The sequence below is a fragment of the Rhinolophus sinicus genome, linkage group LG03, assembly GCF_036562045.2.
Source record: "Rhinolophus sinicus isolate RSC01 linkage group LG03, ASM3656204v1, whole genome shotgun sequence".
NCBI classification, from domain to species: Eukaryota; Metazoa; Chordata; class Mammalia; order Chiroptera; family Rhinolophidae; genus Rhinolophus; species Rhinolophus sinicus.
Window position 1 is genome coordinate 110,097,858 of NC_133753.1, and position 20,089 is coordinate 110,117,946.

Here is a 20,089-nt window from a genome sequence, read left to right on the forward strand (position 1 = left end):
CACTGCATCTTCTCATTTTAAGGAAATGCGCTTTTTCAAATGCCTGCAAACACTTTATTTGGCACTCATGCACAACAGACTGCTACCACCTCGTCATCTCCAGTTGGCATTCAGGACCCCAGCACCTCTCAGATGACAAAGATCTGGATGCACTGAGGACGGAGATTATTCAGTAACAAAAGGTAAGTGGCAAAGGCATCTCAGGGCAAGAAGCTGACAGGACCAAGGTCAGACTCAGGTCCCAGGTCCAGAGGGTTCATGGGAGCATCCACAGGTCCCACCTTGGGTGGTTCTGACGATCAAATACATTCACTAAAATGTGAGCTGCACAAGGTCAGGGGTTCTCCCCATTTTATGTTTTATTCACTGACATCTCGAGCACCGAGAAGAGTTCCTGGCATATTGTTGGGCCTCAAGAAACATGTGTGGAATGAATCAAGTGAAAATACAGAGAAAAGCATTTTATATACTCTAAAGTGCCATCAAATAGACAATATTAATACTAGTTCACCCTTCAGATTCATTTAATTAGATCTTTATACAGAACTGAATGTTTTTAAAAATAGTCTCATGTTTATTCAGTTGATCAATAACAAAATATTAATTTCCTAATAGATGTATGGACAGTTGTTACAGTATAAGGAATGGAATGGGGAAGCTTTACAGATGAGTGTAGAAGGTTACAAAGGGGGCTACAAGTAAATGAGGCTCCCTGGGTGACCCCAACTAGGAAGGGAAAGATCCAGCACGCGAGCAGGCAGGCAGGCTGGGTGGGCACAAGAACATCCTCTCACAGCACTCACCACAAACGTAACCGAACACGATAATGAAGGCTCCACGTGTGCTTCCAGTGCTAAGTCACCAGCTCGGGGAGGAAGAATACCACTGTCTCCCCAGCGCCAGGCCTATAGCAGGTGTTCAATAAATATTTGTTAAATGGAAAAGAGAGTGGGAGAGGAAGGGAGACAGTCTGTATCCTTGCAGGCAGGACACAGACCTCAGAAAAATTAGGTTCAGCTGCCAACATTGACAAAATTTTGCCTTGACTATCAGACTTGCTCAGGAGGCGGATATGAACATCCCACTACAGGAGAAAAACCTCAACCTGAACCAAAACTCAGGATATCATTTCCCCAAAAGACGGTAAGAAAAATTGTTAGCACCACTTGTCTAAGAGATGTGAGAAGCTATGCTCTCTGGAAACTCAAAATAAACCAGGCCTTGCCCTTTTCCTTTTGAACAAGTGGAAGCAAATGGGTCAAAGTGCCTTTCTGCACCCCATCACCCCTCAAGGCTCCCTCCAAAGCGCTTCAGTGAGTAAACATGAATGACATCCTCCAGTGAGGTCTCCCTCCACTTGATGGTGCTGGAAGGTCCCACTGTCTCCAGCATCTTCCATTAGCAAAAAGGATGCATGTGCCCGGGGCACGCTTACTGCACTGCGATCTCCTGGCGATGCTGAGTTTTCTGGTGCCGGTTGAGGATGGACCTCTGGTTGAAGCTCCTCCCACAGGCAGGGCAGTGGTAGGGCTTCTCCCCGGTGTGGATCCGCTGGTGTCTGACCAGCCGCTCCCCTTTGCTGAACCGTTTGCCACACACCTGGCACCCGTAGGGCTTCTCGCCAGTGTGGGCTCGCCGGTGCACTGCCAGGTTAGCGTTCCTGCTGAAGCTCTTGCCGCACTCGCAGGTGTAGGGCTTTTCCCCAGTGTGTGTCCTCCGATGCACCTGAAGATGCTGTCTCCGGCTGAAGCTTTTCCAGCAGTCCCCACACTTGTAGGGCTTCTCCCCCGTGTGGCTCCGCTGGTGGACCTCAAGGTGGTGCCTCTGACTGAAGGTTTTCCAGCACTCGCTGCACACATAGGGTCTCTTTCCTAGGTGGGTTCTCTGGTGCTTCATGAGGTACTCTCTCAGAGTGAACCCTTTCCCACACTCAACGCAGCCATAGGATTTCTCTTCTTCATGGGTTCGCTGGTGTCTAACGAGATTTGAGCTCCGACTGAAGCCTTTTCCACACTCAGGGCACTGAAAAGGTTTCCAGAAGGAGCTGTGCGTCTTGAGGTCATCGGGCAGGGGAAGGACGCCATGCTGGGGAGGAAGCGGCCCTGGCATGTTTCCCACAGAGCTGCCGGACTCCTGCTCACAGCTTCTTCCAAGCTCAGGGCTCTGGAGAGCAGCTTCCCCAAACCTCTCTGACGTCCCCTGAGCAAGCGCCCCCTTGAGGTCTGTTGGCTGGGTTTTGGCCTCCTTTTCCTTGCTCCCAATGTCTACAGGACAAAGGAGATACAGATTGATTCTGTAGCAGCTATGACAGTAAATTTACGTTAGAACATGGCTTCTAAGCATGTCCCATTAACAATTCCTTCTTTCCATTGACCAGAAACCTCTATATTTTACTTCCACTGACCCTAAAGTCAGATTTTCCTTTACTTCTTTCCATCTCTGTCACGGACTGAATGCTTGTGACCCCCCCTTCCCCTCAAATTCATAGGTTAAAGCCCTAAACCCCAAAGAAATGCTATTAGGAAGTAGAGCCTTTGGCAAATAAGTAAGGCCACGAAGACGACCGCTGCGCCCATGCTGGGATCCGTGTCCTTATAAGGAAGACACAGATCTCTCCCCATCCCGCCTCTGCCATGTGAGGATATGTCAAGCCAAGAAAAAGGCCCTCAGCAGACAATGGATCTGCTAGCACCTTGATCTTGGACTTCCCTGCCTCCAGAACTATGAGAAATAAAAGTCTCTTGCTTAAATCACTCAGTCCCAAGCTAAGACAAACTCCATGCCTTCTTATAGAACAGTCTGCCAAATTTTAATGTCTTCCCAATTAACTTTCCAATTCAGACTCCTGTATTTCCTTCAAAATCTAACTCACTGATTTCCTCTAAGAAACACACCCTGATTATGCTTGTATTTTCGATCTCTTCAGCACATATGTATTCAATCAGTGCTGTTTATTTTGCACTTACTTATATGTGACCTTGTTGTAAATGCTACTTTACATCCATCCAAATGTTTGCCTTCCTCAGTGATTATAAGCCTGTTCCAGGAATCAACTACTACCTGCAGTTCTCCACAGCCTCCATTTACCTGTTCAGCTTGCTGTCCCTGCTCATGTGGCTCCCTCCGCCCAGCCTTGTTTTATTTACTGATCTGCTTCTCCTGGGGCCTGGCACAGGGGCTGACTCAGGAAAAATGCTTAATGACTGCTGGATGGACAAATGAACCCAGTCTGTCCGTGACGTTTTTGTACAGGCCACCTCTACGTTACCATCTCTATTAAGATCGAAATGCCTGTGGATGTTACTGAAATGCCTTACCCCTTCTAGAAGCCCTTCCTCTAATCCCGCTTACACTCTCTAAGTTAACAGAACAGTGGTTTATGGAAAAACAAAAGAAAGAGGGAGATAAAAAAAAAGGTAAAAACTGTACTAGGAAGCAAAGAAGCCAAGAGAGAAATGGTAAGTGGTGCGTAAAGAGGAAAGGAGTCCTTTCAGGCAAGATCATTAAGAGAAAAAGAAAACAGACATTACGTGTTTCCTGATCTGATCAAAATATAAAGCACACAGCTATCATCTCTGATACACTCTTTTATAAACTTCATGAAGGTAAAAGAGTACAAAACCAAATGTGGCGCTCAAAGACTTTTCATAATGAACACAACCAACCATGTCATCAGCATCCAGTTCAAGAGACACTACCAGTGCCCAGAAATCCTCTCCCATCCCCACCAGTGACTATATCCTGCCCTCAGGGTAACATGCTATCCAGAATTTCATCACCATAAAGTACTTTTGTCGGTTCTTGAATTTCATGTAATTGATTCACACATTGTTTGTGGCTTTAATAGTATTACGCTTGTGACATTCACCATATCATGGTATGTAGCTGTAGCTACACTACATTCTTTTTCACTGGTGTATAGTATTACACTGTAAGAATATATTCCATCCTATTTATTAATCTGACTGATGTTCACTTGGGTAGTTTCCAGTTTTGAGGTATTATGAATAGTAAAATTAAAATGATATGCAATGCATAAACCTTAAATGGACCTTGAAGAAATGCAAATATGTGCTACATATTACAGAATTTTATTTTCTCACACAGCTGTCAATGCAAGAGCCAGCACAGGGCACTGCGGGGGCTTGGGGGCTGCCAGAGTGAAGAGCAGTGCGGAAAGTCTCTGTGGGCTGGAGAGGAAAGTGGGGAGAAGAAAAGACACATGGTTGGGAATGGCCCTCTCCTTCGTTCCCTCAAATTCTCTTCTTTTCCTTTAATAACTTCTTTGTATGTACTGACCACTCATATGTCCTGACCCCACGTGGCCTTTTTTCATCTTGAAATATGTTGAGGAAGGCTAAAGGCTGCGATGGCCAGCAGATGGTAGGCCTGGGAAACAGAACTTCACCTCACCCAACCTCAGCAGAAATGCTTAGGGAAGTGCTTCGGTTCTGAAACAATGAGTGAGTAAGAGGACAAACATACAGCAGAGTCTCTAGAACAGTCAGAAATGGCCAGGAGGGTGCAAAAATCCTCTGGGAACGGGAGAGCAGAATCCTTCCCCCACAGAGTGTCACCACTGGCAGAGGTACACCGCTGAGGGGCATTAAGACACTGCAATGATGGCACTTGCGTCTGGGGCACACTGCACGAGCTCGTGCTGTGCAGTTATCTCTGAGGGTTTCCACATCCTCTGCCATCAGAGCAGTCTTACCTCTCTTTCTCATGGTGTGATAACCTTGTACCGGACCCAGGTCTCCTGAGCCCCCTCCGCTCGCCCACTCCATAATTACAGGCACGTGGGCTCTTCATCAGACTTATAGAACTGTAGAGGCAAGTGCCTTTATTTTTAACTCTTCATAGTGACTAGCAGGGTGCTGGCCACATAGTAAATGCCAAATAAAAATTCTGGAGTGTATAACTGAATGAATGCTGACTGACTCATAAAGGAATCACTTAATAATACTTACACAACCAATAAAAATATCTAGCACTACCATGCTTGCCAAATGCTTAGATTTATTATCTCATTAAATCCTCACCACTCCATGAGACAGTGTTCTATGAATATCCCCATTTTACAACTAAGGAAACTCAGAGCTGAAAAGGTCAAGTAAGATGCCCAAGGTCACAGTTAGGAAGTGGTGGAGTCAGGATGGGTTCTCTCATGTCCTGGAGGAAGTACAATGACACTCTCACTCATCCCTCAAAATATTTCAAGACGAAAAAAGGCCACCTGGGGTCAGGGCATATGAGCGGTCAGTACATAACTTACAAAGAAGTTAATAAAAAAGAAAAGAATTTGAGGGAATGAAGGAGAAGGCCATTCCCAACCACGTGTATTTCCTCTCCTCGCTCACCTCCCCATTCAGCCCACAGAGACTTTCCACACTGCTCTTCACTCTGGCAGCCCCAAACCCCTGCAGTGCCCTGTGCTGGCTTTCCCAGCAGGGCCTTCGCCCTGCACTTCCCTCCTCTTTTCTCCTGCTGGTCCTCCTCCTCTGAGCTCCTTTCATGTGTGTGACGGCCAAGTCCTCCCAGCTCCCACCTCATGTGAGACAGGTCCAATGGAGGGTGTGCTTGTTCTGTGACACAGGCCCACACCAACCCCTCCTGTCTCTAAAATCCTACTGTGTGTCCTCATGCCCTCTACACTCACTGCAGGCTACAAAGGCTTCACTACGTTAGTCCTGCCTCAACACAAAGCTACATGTGGCGCCTGCATACAGAGGACACTCAGTAAACACCTGCTGAATGAACGCAATCAGAGAATCAATCCTTTGCTGCTTTTCTCCTGCTCTCAAGCATGGTACCCTTCAATCACGGACACAGACTAGGTGCTCGGGAAGTCCTAATGACGGACCTGTCTCATCACAGCCAGAATAATTACCTCACATCTTCTTGCCCCTTGTCCACTCCTCTCCTGACACAGGAATGCACCTAGCTAGTTCTCACCTCCTTGATCCATGCTCTTGCCTTGGTCCCATTTCCTCGTCTGCCATGAAGCCCCCTTGCTTTGTCAGTATAGCACCAGATTCTGAAATCTGGAGCAAGGGCAAGAACCCTGACTGTAGCTTCCACACACCTCAGTCTCTTACCTGTGGGATGGAAACAATCTTACCTGGAGGTGAGGCCCCACAGTCCTGTGGTTCCACGTACTCCCCAAAGCAGTCTATCTGAGCTGGGGTCACGTGCCTCCACTCCTCTGGGAAGGCCAGAGCAATATCTTTAAATGGTCCCAAGCCCTGAAACAACAGGAGAGGTCTATGGATCAAGAAAGAATCCTGAAGTAGGAGCAGTTCAAAAGGAGAGAGACCACAGGGGACGACACTCTAGGGCAGAACAGAGTGAGATGGAAGGAACCAGGGTCCCTAGATGGCCTTGGGAGCAGAAACACCTACCTTTTGACGGTGTAACCACAAAGAGTAATGGACTTGTTTGAGCCACTTTATTTCTGAGTCTCTGCTGCACGCTTAGCTTGTATCTAACAACCACAGCATCTCATTTCTACTTTTATTATAAATCACCTCCACCAAATCCTCAAGCTTGATCAAAACTGGAAGCTGCTATTTATCCCCTCATTTTGAACTGATTTTCCCTCAGAGATAAGTAAACATTTGTGTAAGCCCTGTTTTAACATTGCCATGTTAAAATAAATGTTTTATTCACAAAACCATGAAGAACTATTATGAAGATCTGACCAAATTAAAACATGCTTCCATTTTGCATTTCCTCCAAACCCCATCCTAAGAAAACAGGAATAAGAAATGACGCAGGCATGAAACCTTGCCCAATACTGCTTTAGCTAGATCAGACTTGACTCACTTCCTTTTTTCTGCTAAATGACACTTTTTTCTACAAGAAACTCTTCAGTTTAAGACTCACACTTTAAGACCCATTGTGCCCTTCAGAAAGGTGCCACACTGGAAACCGTCCACCTCCCTGGTAACGCTCAGCATCTCACGGAAGAGACTTACACTGGGGCAGGAGTACCCCATCTGTGCTCTAGTTCCCCCACTCATGGCAGGCTAAGAAGTGCAAAGAAGGCCAAAACTCCGGGTGTGGCCAGAGTAGGGGCCAGGCAGCCACTCTGCTCAGTAGAGTCCTGGGAGCCCCAACCATAAGTCATTTCCTTCTGCAGATGTGGGGGGACGGGAGGTGCAGAGGAAGAGCAGCAGCAGAAGGACCCATAAAGACTATCTAGAAAGGGTGACTGCTCTCCTAGCCAACCACCTCACCCTACATCACACCTATGGGGTTTCTGTCAACAATTCCTCTTCCTTCTCACAATTAAGAGAGAAATACTGGATTAATAAAAAAAAATCAAAAAGTAGTACCAACGAGTGAGTAGAGCCTTAGCCTGGAGCCTAAGGTATAAGCTCGATTCAAATTAACAAGTGAGGAGGGTAAAGTGGAGAGAACAAGGCTGTCATGTCCACTGGAACAAGAAAGGTAGACTAATTCAACTCTGTGGATGGAGCTCTGCTGTGAAGAGAAACCTTGGGGCAAGTAAACCTCACTCAAAGCAACACCATGATCACTGGAAGGACAGAGGCACAGCTCACCTGGGATCCAGCAGTAAGGAATCCTGCTGCCATCTCTTGGTCTCTGGTGTTCACTGGGGGGAGGCCAGGACCAGCCTGAAGAACTGGCAGAGCTGAGCATGGGGAAAAAAGCGTGAGCAGGATTAGCGCTGCCTTGCACTTAGCCCATTCAAAGCTATTCACTGCCTGACACACAGAACCCCAGGAACCACAGGAGACTCCAGACAGAGAGGGGTTTGGGTGTAGCTTACCCTGTTCTCAGCTGGGAGATGGTCCCAACCCAATATGCCCTGTCCGTTCAGGGCTAATCATGCTCCCTACCCTGGGAATAACCCCCTCTGAGATTCAGTAACACAATAAAGTCATACATTCCTTTTAGGGATATGGTCTGTCTGCCTAGTTAAAAAGTGTGTCAGCTGCGTATTTCCTGGTGGTTTCCAGAAGGGATGTGAGAGAAAGGAGAATGACAAGCGAGCACAGTCCCAGCTATCCCCTCAGAAATCAGAGAGTTGAGGTGTAGAAAACAATTTCACTTCATCTGTTTCCTACTAAAGTCAAAGAAGTAGCCAAGAAAGCTCAGAATTACACCTCGCAGGTAACAATGTATCGGTTGTTCGGTTTGTAAAGGAAAAGATGAGGGGAGCATACAAAGCGCCATGTCCTGTGCCCTTAATTCCTTACTGTTCGCGTCTTACCCTGCTCCTGGAAGGCCTGCGTCCCAGCTCCCGGGTCCTGATTGAGCTGCTCCTCGGTGCCTTGGTCTAGGCCTTGGACTCCTTCCCCATGGGGCATCCCCCACTCAGGCTTGACCTCCACTGGCCCCAGGTGCATACCTGGTTCCCAAGGGCCTCTGCAAAGTGCCGTCTCCTCCTGCTCTGCCTGCATGTGGCATGGCACCTAAAAACAGTCACCAACACCTATTAGAATGAGGCCTGGAAAGACTGTTATGAAGTGAGTTGAATTTAAACCTAAAAGGACAGACAAGAAAAGGACCATTCCAGCCACAGGGGGTAGGAAGGATTAGCCGGCTCAGCTCCCCGCCAGGACATCAGTGAGAAGGTGAAAGGGAAGCTGAACTCCCTTTTTCAGGCTCTGAGCAACTCTTATGAGTCCATGACGTTTTACAGGGTCCCTTCTGTCTGCCTCAATACAGATCAAATTCCACCACGAATAATATCACAGAGAGCCTAAATATTGTCCTATTGAGAATTTTAGCCCAACACGCTCACGACGAGGAAAAAAAAATTCCCTAGTTACAGATGCTGAAAGTAAAAACACAAAGCCTCGATTGTTCAGCGAATTAGCGAGTGAGAAAAAGTTGTTCTCTTCGTTTCCAGCCAACATGCAGGTGACTGTGTCAGAAAGTGACAGAGATATGGCCAGAGTCTCAAGGAAGCATGTGAGGTGCAATGAGAATATTCTCCAAGTGGACTTTCCTGCATTCCCACACGCAGCTCTGCCCAAGGAGTAATGGGTCTAGGAGGGACCTTGAAATCCATCACAACTGCCTTATTTGGGCCTGAGGCCCACAAGGGAACTACGGCCAGGCCTCTGCCCTGATGACCAAAACAGAAGCCTCGGGAATGGCTTTTCTTGCTGAAAACTCCACTGCCCCGCAAAGAAGTACCGCAGAGAGTCTAGGAGCTGAGGAGGGAGGTTCTGCACCTCATCCACTCCCACTGCTTCCTCAAACCTTTCAATTCTTTAAGTCTCCCCTTCCCACACCAACAAGTAAGACCTGAGACCCCTTCTCACCCACCGCCTTGGCCTCCAGTGCTCTCTCTGTGAAGTCCTCCACCATGGCCACCAGGGCCTTGCCACTCTCCAGGCCGTGCTCCCGAATCCAGGCATAGAACTCCCGGGGCAGGATGGTGAGGAACTGCTCCAGCACCAGCAGCTCCAGGATCTGCTCCTTGGTGTGCAGCTCGGGCCTCAGCCACTGGCGACAGAGCTCCTGGAGTTCCCTGAGGGCTTCCTGGGGACCAGCTGCCTCCTGGTAGCGGAACTGCCGAAACCTCAGCCGAAAAGTCTCAGGACTAGCGTCCTCCCTTCCCCTGCCCCATGGCAACTCTTTCTCCAGTTTTACCACAGGAACACCCATCTGCTGCTGAGGATCTTCCGCCATCCCTGGACGCTCTTTAAGCATCTTCACACTCCCACCCAGAAGACTGATGGTCTGTTGGGAAGACCAGACAATGAGCATAAGTGAGACTGAAAGATCAGTCGATCCCAGTTGTTTCTACATCAAGGAATATTCTGCTGGAGAACATGGTAATTATCTTCTATGAGACATTTTCAAAAAACTGAACTATGTCAATCCTGAAAACTATGTCAATCAATTCAGTATTTGCTAACCACCTAATATGGGCAGAGAGTAAATACAAAATGTATAGGTTTTAGCTTAGACCCACAAATACCTTTAGGGAGAAAACATTAGGGAAATAACACTACAATGGGAGACTGCAAGATAGGTGATAATTTGGTCACCAGGGCACACTCTTCCAACACTAAAGGAAATATACAGTGAACACATACATATGCCAGGCCCACAGAAACTAGAAATACAATAGAGAACAAGATAGACAAGGTATTTCCCTTTGAAACTCATATACTAGTACAGCAGACAGAAAAAAAAAATGTAAGCAAATAAATTAAAATTATAAATGGGGATAAGTTCTAGAAAGGAAACAAGTAAGGTGCTCTGTTGATGGGGGACAAACAACTTCGAGAAAGCTTTTCTGAAGAGATGATACTTAGGCTGAGACCAAAGGATAAGAATGCGCCAGTCATTCAAAGAGCATTCCAGACAAAAGCTTTGAGGCTAGAAATTACTCTGCATGTCGGATACCAAGCCAAAGTGCAGTGCGACTTCAGCAGAGCGAATGGACAGAGCTACATGAGAAGTGGTGGTACAGACGGGCAGAAACCAAATTATTCAGGGCCTGGACCACAGTAAGATTTATGGGTTTTGCACTTACTTCTTATTTTCGTGGGGAGCTACATGTTTTACAAAGGTCACTTTGCATGCAGTATGTCAAGAACAGATTAGAGGGGAAAAGAAGAGAAGGAGCAGTGATGGTGGTCCAACCAGGAGATGATTAAGGCTTAGATCAGGATGGCGGCAAAGCAGCAGACAAAGCCAAGACATTTTGGAGGTAAACCCAACAGATTTGCTAGTGGTTTGGATGTATGTGCAACCTAAAACAAACAGAGCAACATATATACCATTATTATAACTGATCAAAAGATTTCTAACTCGTGTAGGCTTTACCGTTTAGAAAGCATGTGAACACACATAGTCTCATTTAATACTTACAACAATTCTGTTTGGTGAGCACTACTTCCCCTACTTTTCAGATGAAGAAGCTGAAGATGTAAGAGGTGAGATGGGGGGCCAAGGTCAGCCTACCAACATATATATATATATGGTTTAGATGAGAAATATGGGAAGCCAAAAAGGGAAAAGGAAATGTAGGTTCAAGTGCTCATGAGAAAAAAAGAGGCTTGTACTAGAATGGAGAATGAACACTATTTAATTCCCCGAGAGTGGGGGGTGGGGGGGGGGGGACAGGGAGGTGACCTAGGCTGTGGAGACACACCTGGAAGTCCAAAAAAGTGGGTAAGGAGCTCAGCTTTGGGGGGCAGGGAGAGCACTCTAAATGGAGCAGAGAATGAGCAACTGGCAGAAGGCACCTCCGAAGCTTCTCTTAATATTCTATTAGGTGTTTGTGTATTTTATCTACCCTTCTTAAACCTATTTTACATTTTCAGTCTATTCGTTTCTCTCGTGCATCAATTGAGATGGCTGTGTCATGACCTTCTAGCTATTACATGTATCCCACTATAGTGCAAATGTTTACCAATGTGTCTCTGTCTACCAGAATCCCTGAACACAAGAAAGCTCCTCACTCATCTTTTATCCCTGAATCTGATAAAGAGAAGTCTCCATTGCTATTAGTTAAATGAATGTCCTACGCTGGCTCTAAAATAACTACTTTGACTTTTCAAAGAGTTCCACTTTGGTTCAAGGTCTCGGGTGCGTGGACACCTCTACGTTAGGCTAACCCTGGCCAGGCGGGATCAGCCTCGCTCGCTCCTACCTGAGCCTCTCGCGGACGCCCCGCCCCCTATTCCCCGGGTCCCGGGCGTCCAGGCCTCGGTGCCGCCGGAGACGGCTCCAAGGAGGCGCGCCGTCCGCAGCGTAAGTCCTGCCGCAGCCGACGCCCGGAGCTGCACCACAGCCCAGCCCCGGCACCCCGACCACCGACACCCCGCCGCGCCGCGCGGCCCCAACCCGGCTCTCACCCGCTGCCCCGCACCCGCGCCGGGGTCGCCACTGCCCTCGGTGGACCGGAAATGGGCCGCGGACGCTGTCAGACAGGTGCGTAAGGAAAGGGCACCTTCCGTTTCCTCTCTAGGACTTTCGGAGGTCGGGGCGTCTCGGTGGTCGCTCGTCCCCGGGGACTGTTCCCGAGCGTGCGCGGGACCGCGAGAAGCTTTTTCCAGGGCTACCTGCACCCTTGAGGCTCTCGGTTGGCAAGCTCCTTTGTACGCCCATGCCTTTGCACCTGTTTTCCCTCTGTGGAAGGACTCTCCAGACATATATCGGGCACGGCGCCTCTCTCAAGGGCCTTTAGAGACCAGTGGGTCAACACGTGTTCATTCCGCGCGCCTCGGTGCTCTTTGTACGAGGCGTAGGGGCCGAAGATGACGGAGGGGAGCATTGAATATTATAGGTTCACAAAAGAGGGGCCTCGACCCCGGTAGGAGGGAGGTGGCGTGGGGAGGAGTCAAAGAAGGCTTCCAGGAGGAGCCTGCACCTGAGCTCAGATTTGAAGGGTGTAGCAAAAAATGAGGTAAATGTCCCCAGCCGAGGGAGCACGAGGAGCCCAGGTAGTGGGGAGGCATTAACGGCATTCCCGCACCATCAGAGCCACAGGAGCAGACAGTTAAATTAGGTATTTCGGAAGGTAACCTAAAGGCAAGGGAACGGTTTAAATGCGGAAGAGAACAGATTTTAGAAAGATGCTGCTGAGAACCCTGCCGGAAAAACTGAACAAGAAGGGAGGGAAGAAAGTGGGAAGATAAGAAGACTGACTGTCGGAGTAAAATGTGGCTAAATAATGCAATTCAGGAGAATAACAGCCAGAGACTGAACTGGGGTAGTTGGTGAAACTGGCAATTGCAAGGAGGGTGTAGATATGAAACCTATTTGGGAAGTAAAATTGGCAAGTTTTGAGGACTGATTGGATCTGGAGGATGAAAGAGAAGATGGAGTAATTTAGTAAATGACAAAGGCCACATTTCACACCAGTAAGATAAGAATGAACTTTTTAAAAGGAGGTGTGGGGACAGAGTCCCAGAGAGCAGTTTCCAGGATCTCTGCCTCGCCTGGGGAGGTGCTGGCTGGAGTAGTGAATGATCATCAACTGTGATTGGTTGGCCATCAGCTGTAACCGGTTAGCCAGTTGGCTACTGATGTAACTGCCATGCTGTGATGATTGGTTGGTTGGTTGGCAGGAAATGTGTGGCTACTACTGCCGTGTGTCTCCCCCACCACCAGAGAGAATATAGTGATATGACTCCCCTATCTATGGCTCCCTGGGTGTTCCTTTTTGGCCTAGCCATATCCTGCGTGCTTATGTGGGGAGCAGGACCAGAGGCCCCGCAGTCCACCCAGCACGGCAGGAGGCAATTGGTTGGTCATCTGGAAAGAGAGAACATTGGGTCCTTAATCTTACACCATGCCACAGGGCCAGGTCCAGCTGGGCTCACAGGAGCTCAGATTCTTTTGTATTACAAATGACATTAACAATGCGTCTTGGAAATAGTGTTGGATAGCCTCCATTCACAAACATGCACTCACATCCAAGAGGGATGAGACTGGAACTTAAACCATCTAAGACCAAGAGAATCTGCCTGATTGGCTCAGACAATTTGGGAAAACTGCACTACATACTTAGCGATATAAAAAAAAGCATTCTTCAGCTCGCTGTGGAGAAGACACAGGAAAGAGGGCATTCTGGAAGAGGCAGAAGGAGATTGGATCAGATCACAGGTTTCTAGGTCAGCCTTGGAGAGGAGAAAGGGGTTACTCTGAATTGGGAAGAAAAGGAAAATGGGTGATGATCTAGGTCAGAGCTCAGCAAACTTTTTCCATAAAGGGTCAGGTAGTAACTATCCTATGCTTTACAGGACACATAGTCTGTTGAATATTCTTCATTTTTCACAATCCTAAAAGAACCATTTTTAGCTCATAGCCAGGGCTGGATTTGACATAAGGGGTTTAGTTTGCTGACTTCTAAAGCAGATTATTTTAAAATTATTCTAGAGAGATGTTTCAGGAATTCATTCTTGGCCTCTTCTCAGTGATGTTATCTGCTGAGAGTGCAAGGAACAGTGATAGGTTTGGAGCTTAAATGATGGAGCAAAAAATTGGAATATCTGTTGTGAGGAATGAAGTAAGAAAACAATTGGGTGAATGGAAAGATTGTCAAGCAACACTGAACACCCAATGTGAGATTGAAAAGAAAACAAAACAACAAGTGACAGAATCAATCCACACAATTGTTTGTACAATCTGGGGGCAGATCTGCAGAAAATAAACAGCCGGATTAATCCAATATTGGGGTTTTGTCACAATGATTTATAAAGAATGCCAAGCCAGATGGAAGGAGGGCTCTGGTGGGAGAAGGTTGTACTGAGTGACCATGGATGGAGTCCAGCTAAGCAGAGAGGAGGGATGGAAACCACCAAGAAAAACAAGAAGCTGAGGAATCGGGGATGAGGATGAGGCTGTGAAGCAAGTTTCAGAAATTTTTCCAGAAATGATACAGGCAAGCTAGGTGTAAAATGTATATGCTTTCTGTTTCTCATAAACATAATCATGCTATATTCTGTTCTGCACTTTGCTTTTATTCACTAAACAATATATCTTTCCAAACCTTCACATATTGATATCTACTTCATTCTTTTTACCGGCTGCACAGTATTTCTTTGCATGTATTTCCCCTGACTTAAGAAGCTTATTGGTGGACATTTAGGTTGTTTCCAGACTTAGGATTTACCAGAAATCTGGAATGAACATTGTTATACATAATTCCTTGTGCACTTTGCAAATAAATCGAGGATGAATTCCTGTACATTGCTGGGTCTAAAAGTTATGTGCATTTTGAATTTTATCAGCTTTTGTTGCCAAATTATCCTGCAAAGAGGCTGCACCAGTTTCTACTCACACAAACGCGGGGGATAACATTCGTTTCCCCACAATTTCATTAATACTGGACGTTATCAAACTTTTTCATTTTTTGCCAATATGATAAGGGAAATAAATGTATTCCAATTTTTATTTGCATTTATTAATTATGAGTGAAGTCAATCATTATTCCTACCTTCGTTAATTACTTGTATTTCTTTTTCTGTAAACTGGCTATTTTTTTCCTTTCCTCTGTTTCTGTTATCTCTCATTGATATATGAGTTTTGTTTTTTGTTTTTTTCACATTAAGGAAGTTAGCCCTTTCTCAAATGTTTTGCAATTATTTTCCTATTCCTATTATTTTCCTAAAATGTATTTTGTCTTTCTTAATAGAAGTTCATGCATTGCAACATTGTTTTATGAATTCAAGTTGATCTTTCTTTTTTTAATCTTCTGTTTTGTGCCTTCCATACTCCAAGATGATTTTTTAAATCCCCCACGTGCCCTTCCAATATATTTATGGTTTTATTGTTAAGTTGAAATCTTAGTTTTGTCTGAAATGCATCTGGTCAAAGAAAAAAAAATACAAATCTAGCCTCTCCCTTTTTTTTCCCCAAAATTCTAGCAAGCTTTCCTCAATACTATTGAAGGATCTATTTTTCCTTATTGATTTAAAAGGTCAGTTTTATCAAGTATTATATTCCTATGTCAAATTGGCTCTATGTTTGGACTCTTATTCTATTCTGTAGTGTATCTATATCCTGTGTCAGGACCTGACACATTGTTTTAATTACTGCAGTTTTATAATATCTTTTATATTTGGAAGAGCTTTTCTACATCACTGGCTCTTCTTTCGCATGGTTTAAAGAGGAAAATTTTGAAGAAAAATTATAAACAGTCATCTGAAAACTGCAAAAGAAACCAGCCACATTCTGACCTCATGCTCTTCTCCTGAGAGATAGGACTATAACCAAAGGAAATGGTGTCGTCCAAAAGGAGACAGATTTCAGGAAGGTGAGCAAATGAAGGTGTTTGTTTTTCTAGTGAAGAACATGGTACTATGTGAATTGAGAGCATTGTGAGGGCCTGGGAAATAAGAAGGGGGAAAGGGAAGAAGGGAACGAGAAAGTGACAGAGGGGCAGAAGGAGAAGGAAGAAAATTATCTGAGAAAAGCGATGAGGGTATTGAGTGAAATACAGAAATGGTGGAGAAGGGGAGTTGTCATTACCATGGAGAAGAAACAGAAGAGGCAGCAGAGTTTAGTTAAAAATTTAAAATTTTAAAAACCTTGTACTGAACATTGGAGGCCCTGGGGTGTCAGGCCTGGCATTGGAGTAAATACTCGCCTCTTGGGTTCTTCATTAACTGTATGCGTAGAATTATATCAGGCCTATCTTTAGCAGGACAAAGTAAAATGGCTGATGTAAAAGTTGTTTTAGCATCAACTACAGAAATGAAGGTAGAGATGTTGAAAGTGCTGGTTTGCACAGTTTTGAATATTTGACTAATGTTACCCAACTTACCCTTTGAGATTTAATATGAATTTTTGAATAGGTACATTTATATGATTCAAGAGTCAAAATCATACAACAAGTTTCACAGAATTATTGCTCCTATCTCTATCTGCTCCACCCGTCCCATTCCCTAATTTCCCCCTCTGAAGATTTATTAGTTTACTGTATGGCCTTCAAATGTTTATTTGCAAATACTAATATTCATATATTTCCCCTATCTTCTCTCCGTTTCCCACACAAAAGGAAGTACACTAGATACCTTGCTTTTTAACATGTAATATGCCCTAGAAATTGTTCTAAATCAGTACCTAGACATCTTTCTTTTTTTTTTAAAGCTGGTATGCATGTAACAATTTAACATGTCACCTGTTGATGGACATTTGAGGTGCTGCTAATCATTTATTACTAATGCTGCAGCAGTTAATACCTTGCACCCACATCATTTTAAAATCTATGTGCAGGCATATTCTTAAATTGAAAATATTGGGTTAAAGCATTAATGCTTCTTCAGTTTTGTAGGTATTACTAGATTCCCCTCAATACAGGTTATACCATTTTGCACTTCCATTTGCTGCATGACAGCCCGTTTCCCCACAGCTTAGCCAACAGAATGTATTGCAGGAAATGGCATTTCAGTATAGTTGTCTCAATTTTTTGAACATTTTGCATTTCTTCTAAGTTTTTAACACAGTAATAGTTTAATAGTAGTTATTATAAAGTTTGTGTTTGCTAACCCCAATATTTGGGTCATCATTGCATCTGCTTCTATTGTTTTTTTTCCCCCTTGTCAGTCACTTTTTTGCATGTCTAATAATTTCACATTGTAAGCCAGTATTTGTGCGTAAAGGAAGTAGCAGCTCCAGGCCTTCCATGATGGGACAGTGCTGTGTTCCAGAGTATCTATTCCAGTAGAAAACAAAGCACTGCCCCATCATGGAAGGAGTTGACCATTTTGTATAAATTTTCCCACGAAAATGTTACACCTTTTTAATAGAAAGGAACTTTATTTTAGTAAAGTTTTCTTGAATTTTAGTTTTAAATATTTGTTCTCTTCCTTTATTTCATTTTTATTCCTTAGGGTCTCCAATTTTATGTATATTGGATCTCTTTTATCTATATTTTATAGCTTTTACTTTCTAATCCTTTTATTTCATTTTCTTCACTTTTATTCTTAATCCTTTATGTCTTACTTTTCTGGTATCCATTCTCCCTGGTGCTTCTCATAATTTAGTCTTCATTTCTGACTCTTTCCAGTTCTTTCTATAATTCTATCAGTTCCTGTTTCCCCATCATCTGGCCTTCACCTTCTGTTGTCAGGACATTTCTTCTCTAAGTATCTATAATTCTGATTTGTGGTTGTTGTGCTTTTTTTTTTCCTAGCTGCAATTGCTTATGTTTTTTAATTTATCTTGGAATGTTGAATTATAATTTTCCTCTACTTTGTGGCAACACTTTTCTGGTGAGCTTTTTCATATCCAGACTTTTGGTTCTCTTTCTGCGTTTTCCTATAATACACTTGCATTGATATCTGTTTTACTGTTTTATTTGAATGAGTTTGATATTCCTGGACCACCTATTTGGAGAAGGATACTGTGGAAAATGAGTCAGGTAAGCAGAATGTTCCCAGTTTCTCAATGCGAGGGCTTTTTCTTCAATTGTTACATTGAGGAAAACTTTCTTTAATACATAGTTCCCGTGTAGCCAGGATTCCTCTGATTTTTCTATCCTAACAGTTCAGTAGGGCTTATATGACCAGTCACTACCTTCTTCTTCTCCTTCCTTCCATTCTCCACCAGTCATTGATGCTAAGGGTAACTGTCATCTGCCTTCCAAGGTGGTCTCCTCTGTTTTACAAGTAGTGTTTTCTTTTTTTTTTTTTTTTTTTTTTTTTAAAGATTTTATTTATTTATTTTTTTATTGGGGGAAGGGGAACAGGACTTTATTGGGGAACAATGGTCAAATTGTTGTCCTTTCAGTCTTAGTTGTGGAGGGTTCTGTTCAGCTTCAAGTTGTTGTTCTTTCAGTCTTAGTTGTGGAGGGCGCAGCTCAGCTCCAGGTCCAGTTGCCGTTGCTAGTTGCAGGGGGCACAGCCCACCATCCCTTGCGGGAGTCGAACCGGCAACCTTGTGGTTGAGAGGACAGGCTCTAACCAACTGAGCCATCCGGGAGCTCAGCGGCAGCTCAGCTCAAGGTGCCGTGTTCAATTTTAGTTGCAGGGGGCGCTGCCCACCGTCCCTTGCGGGACTCGAGGAATTGAACTGGCAACCTTGTGGTTGAGAGCCCGCGCTCCAACCAACAACTGAGCCATCCGGGAGGCAGCTCAGCTCAAGGTGCCGTGTTCAATCTTAGTTGCAGGGGGCAGAGCCCACCATCCCTTGCGGGACTCGAGGAATTGAACTGGCAACCTTGTGGTTGAGAGCCCACTGGCCCATGTGGGAATCGAACCGGCAGCCTTCGGAGTTAGGAGCACGGAGCTCTAACCGCCTGAGCCACCGGGCCGGCCCAAGTAGTGTTTTCTTAAATCTTTCCCTTTAAAGACTCCCATGAACTTCCTATGCCTTCTCTGCCTCCCCAACACACATGCTCATGTTTCTTCTCTATCCTATTCATAGCCATTCCCTCTCATGGTGAGTCCTTCACAGACATCTAAAGGTTAATATTTGCTGATGACTTGGAGAATTTGCCACCACTAGAATCCCTGTGTATTTTCTGACCCAGCCCCACTGTGTCCACCATGCCATTTTTCCAGTTGTGGCTTCCCATACTGATTCTACTGGTTTAGGGTTGTTTGGGCCACAATTACATATTTTAGAGTTTGTAGGTTTTCTCTATTCCTAGTTTCACTGACAATCATAGTTCCTATATGGATTTTTTAGGAGGAAAAGTGAGATGGTTGTCACCATATCCCTATAAGAAACTCCCAAGATACCTTTTGGAGAAAAATTATAATTAAAACACCTACTGGCTATCTTTCAGGTGTGTATGTCTTAGCTCCTCTGCTTGGGTGTGAGCCTCCGGAGAACAGGAATTGATTCTGATACCCCCATGGTGCAGTACACAAGGTCAACCTTTAATAAACACTAACAGTCCCAACAGAGCCCACTTGCCCTAGCCATGTCCATCATATCTCCTCTCCAGATAGATATACACAGCTCCCTGCATTTGTTTTTAAAATTACATGAAGTTCTAAGAGCTTTTCCACATATGTGTTCTTTAGAGAGAGAAGTGGGGAGGCACTGTTCCTTTGTATTGTTGAGATGAAGGGTCTTGAATCACCCACCGTTTGGCCTCCCCACTGTCCCAAAGCATTTGTACTTCCTAGCTACACCCATCCTAGCTGGAGGCTGAGTGCTCCCCAGTCTGTAAGCACCATCAGGAATGTTAAGGGGGTACATTAGAGGTGTACTCAGAAGGCTTCTGGCGCTAGTGGAAGGATGCAATGCCAATACACTCATTGGGTAATTTGCCTTATGTTTTCCTCAGAGGCGTAGACTGATTAGGCTCAGACTTCCAGACTTGGGAACTCAATATTGGAAATGTTTTCACCTTTAACCATCCCCAGCCCTTTCCCCCAACACATACTTAAGAAAAGTTTCCTGTACTGAGTCACACTTTTATATGGGGACATCACTTTTTCTTTTTAATGTGACTAACTCAAACACCTTATTCTGTGGTTACATTCTGTTCAGTTTTTGTTTTATGGGGGTTCACTCAATCATTTTATAATATTCCTCCCTCCCCTATGGCCCTCCAGGCCAGCTTTTTGAGGTACGGATTAACAGGCAGTAGTCCTTTTGTTGAAAACACCTGCCAGAAAATTAAAAAGAAGAGAGA

The 20,089-nt window shown here is 44.9% G+C and overlaps 1 protein-coding gene across 3 annotated transcripts; it reads right to left on the minus strand.

Moving 5' to 3' along the window:
• Nucleotides 1-506: 506 nt before the first annotated feature.
• Nucleotides 507-12,261, minus strand: ZSCAN25 (zinc finger and SCAN domain containing 25). 3 transcript variants are annotated; one of them, XM_019718354.2, is made up of 6 exons: nucleotides 11,850-12,261; nucleotides 9,304-9,720; nucleotides 8,240-8,441; nucleotides 7,566-7,657; nucleotides 6,122-6,245; nucleotides 507-2,264 (listed from the first exon to the last, which is right to left on the minus strand). In XM_019718354.2, the coding sequence occupies exons 1-6, from the start codon at nucleotides 12,144-12,146 to the stop codon at nucleotides 1,432-1,434; spliced, it is 1,965 nt and encodes a 654-aa protein (XP_019573913.2). In that variant the 5' UTR covers nucleotides 12,147-12,261; the 3' UTR covers nucleotides 507-1,431. The 3 variants fall into 3 exon arrangements, with proteins under 3 accessions (XP_019573913.2, XP_074184610.1, XP_019573914.1); XM_074328509.1 differs by lacking the exon at nucleotides 9,304-9,720 and having other exon boundaries at nucleotides 11,850-12,259; XM_019718355.2 differs by lacking the exon at nucleotides 11,850-12,261 and having other exon boundaries at nucleotides 9,300-9,541.
• Between the last annotated feature and the right edge of the window lie 7,828 nt (nucleotides 12,262-20,089).

Excerpts from the sequence above, each read along its gene's own strand:
- ZSCAN25 (XM_019718354.2), bottom strand. The coding sequence starts at position 12,146 with ATGTCTGGAGAGTCCTTCCACAGAGGGAAAACAGGTGCAAAGGCATGG. Across the intron at positions 9,721-11,849 it reads GCGCGGGTGCGGGGCAGCGG|ACCATCAGTCTTCTGGGTGG; the intron begins GTGAGAGCCGGG and ends TCTTCCCAACAG. Across the intron at positions 6,246-7,565 it reads TCCTTACTGCTGGATCCCAG|GGCTTGGGACCATTTAAAGA; the intron begins GTGAGCTGTGCC and ends CTGTTGTTTCAG.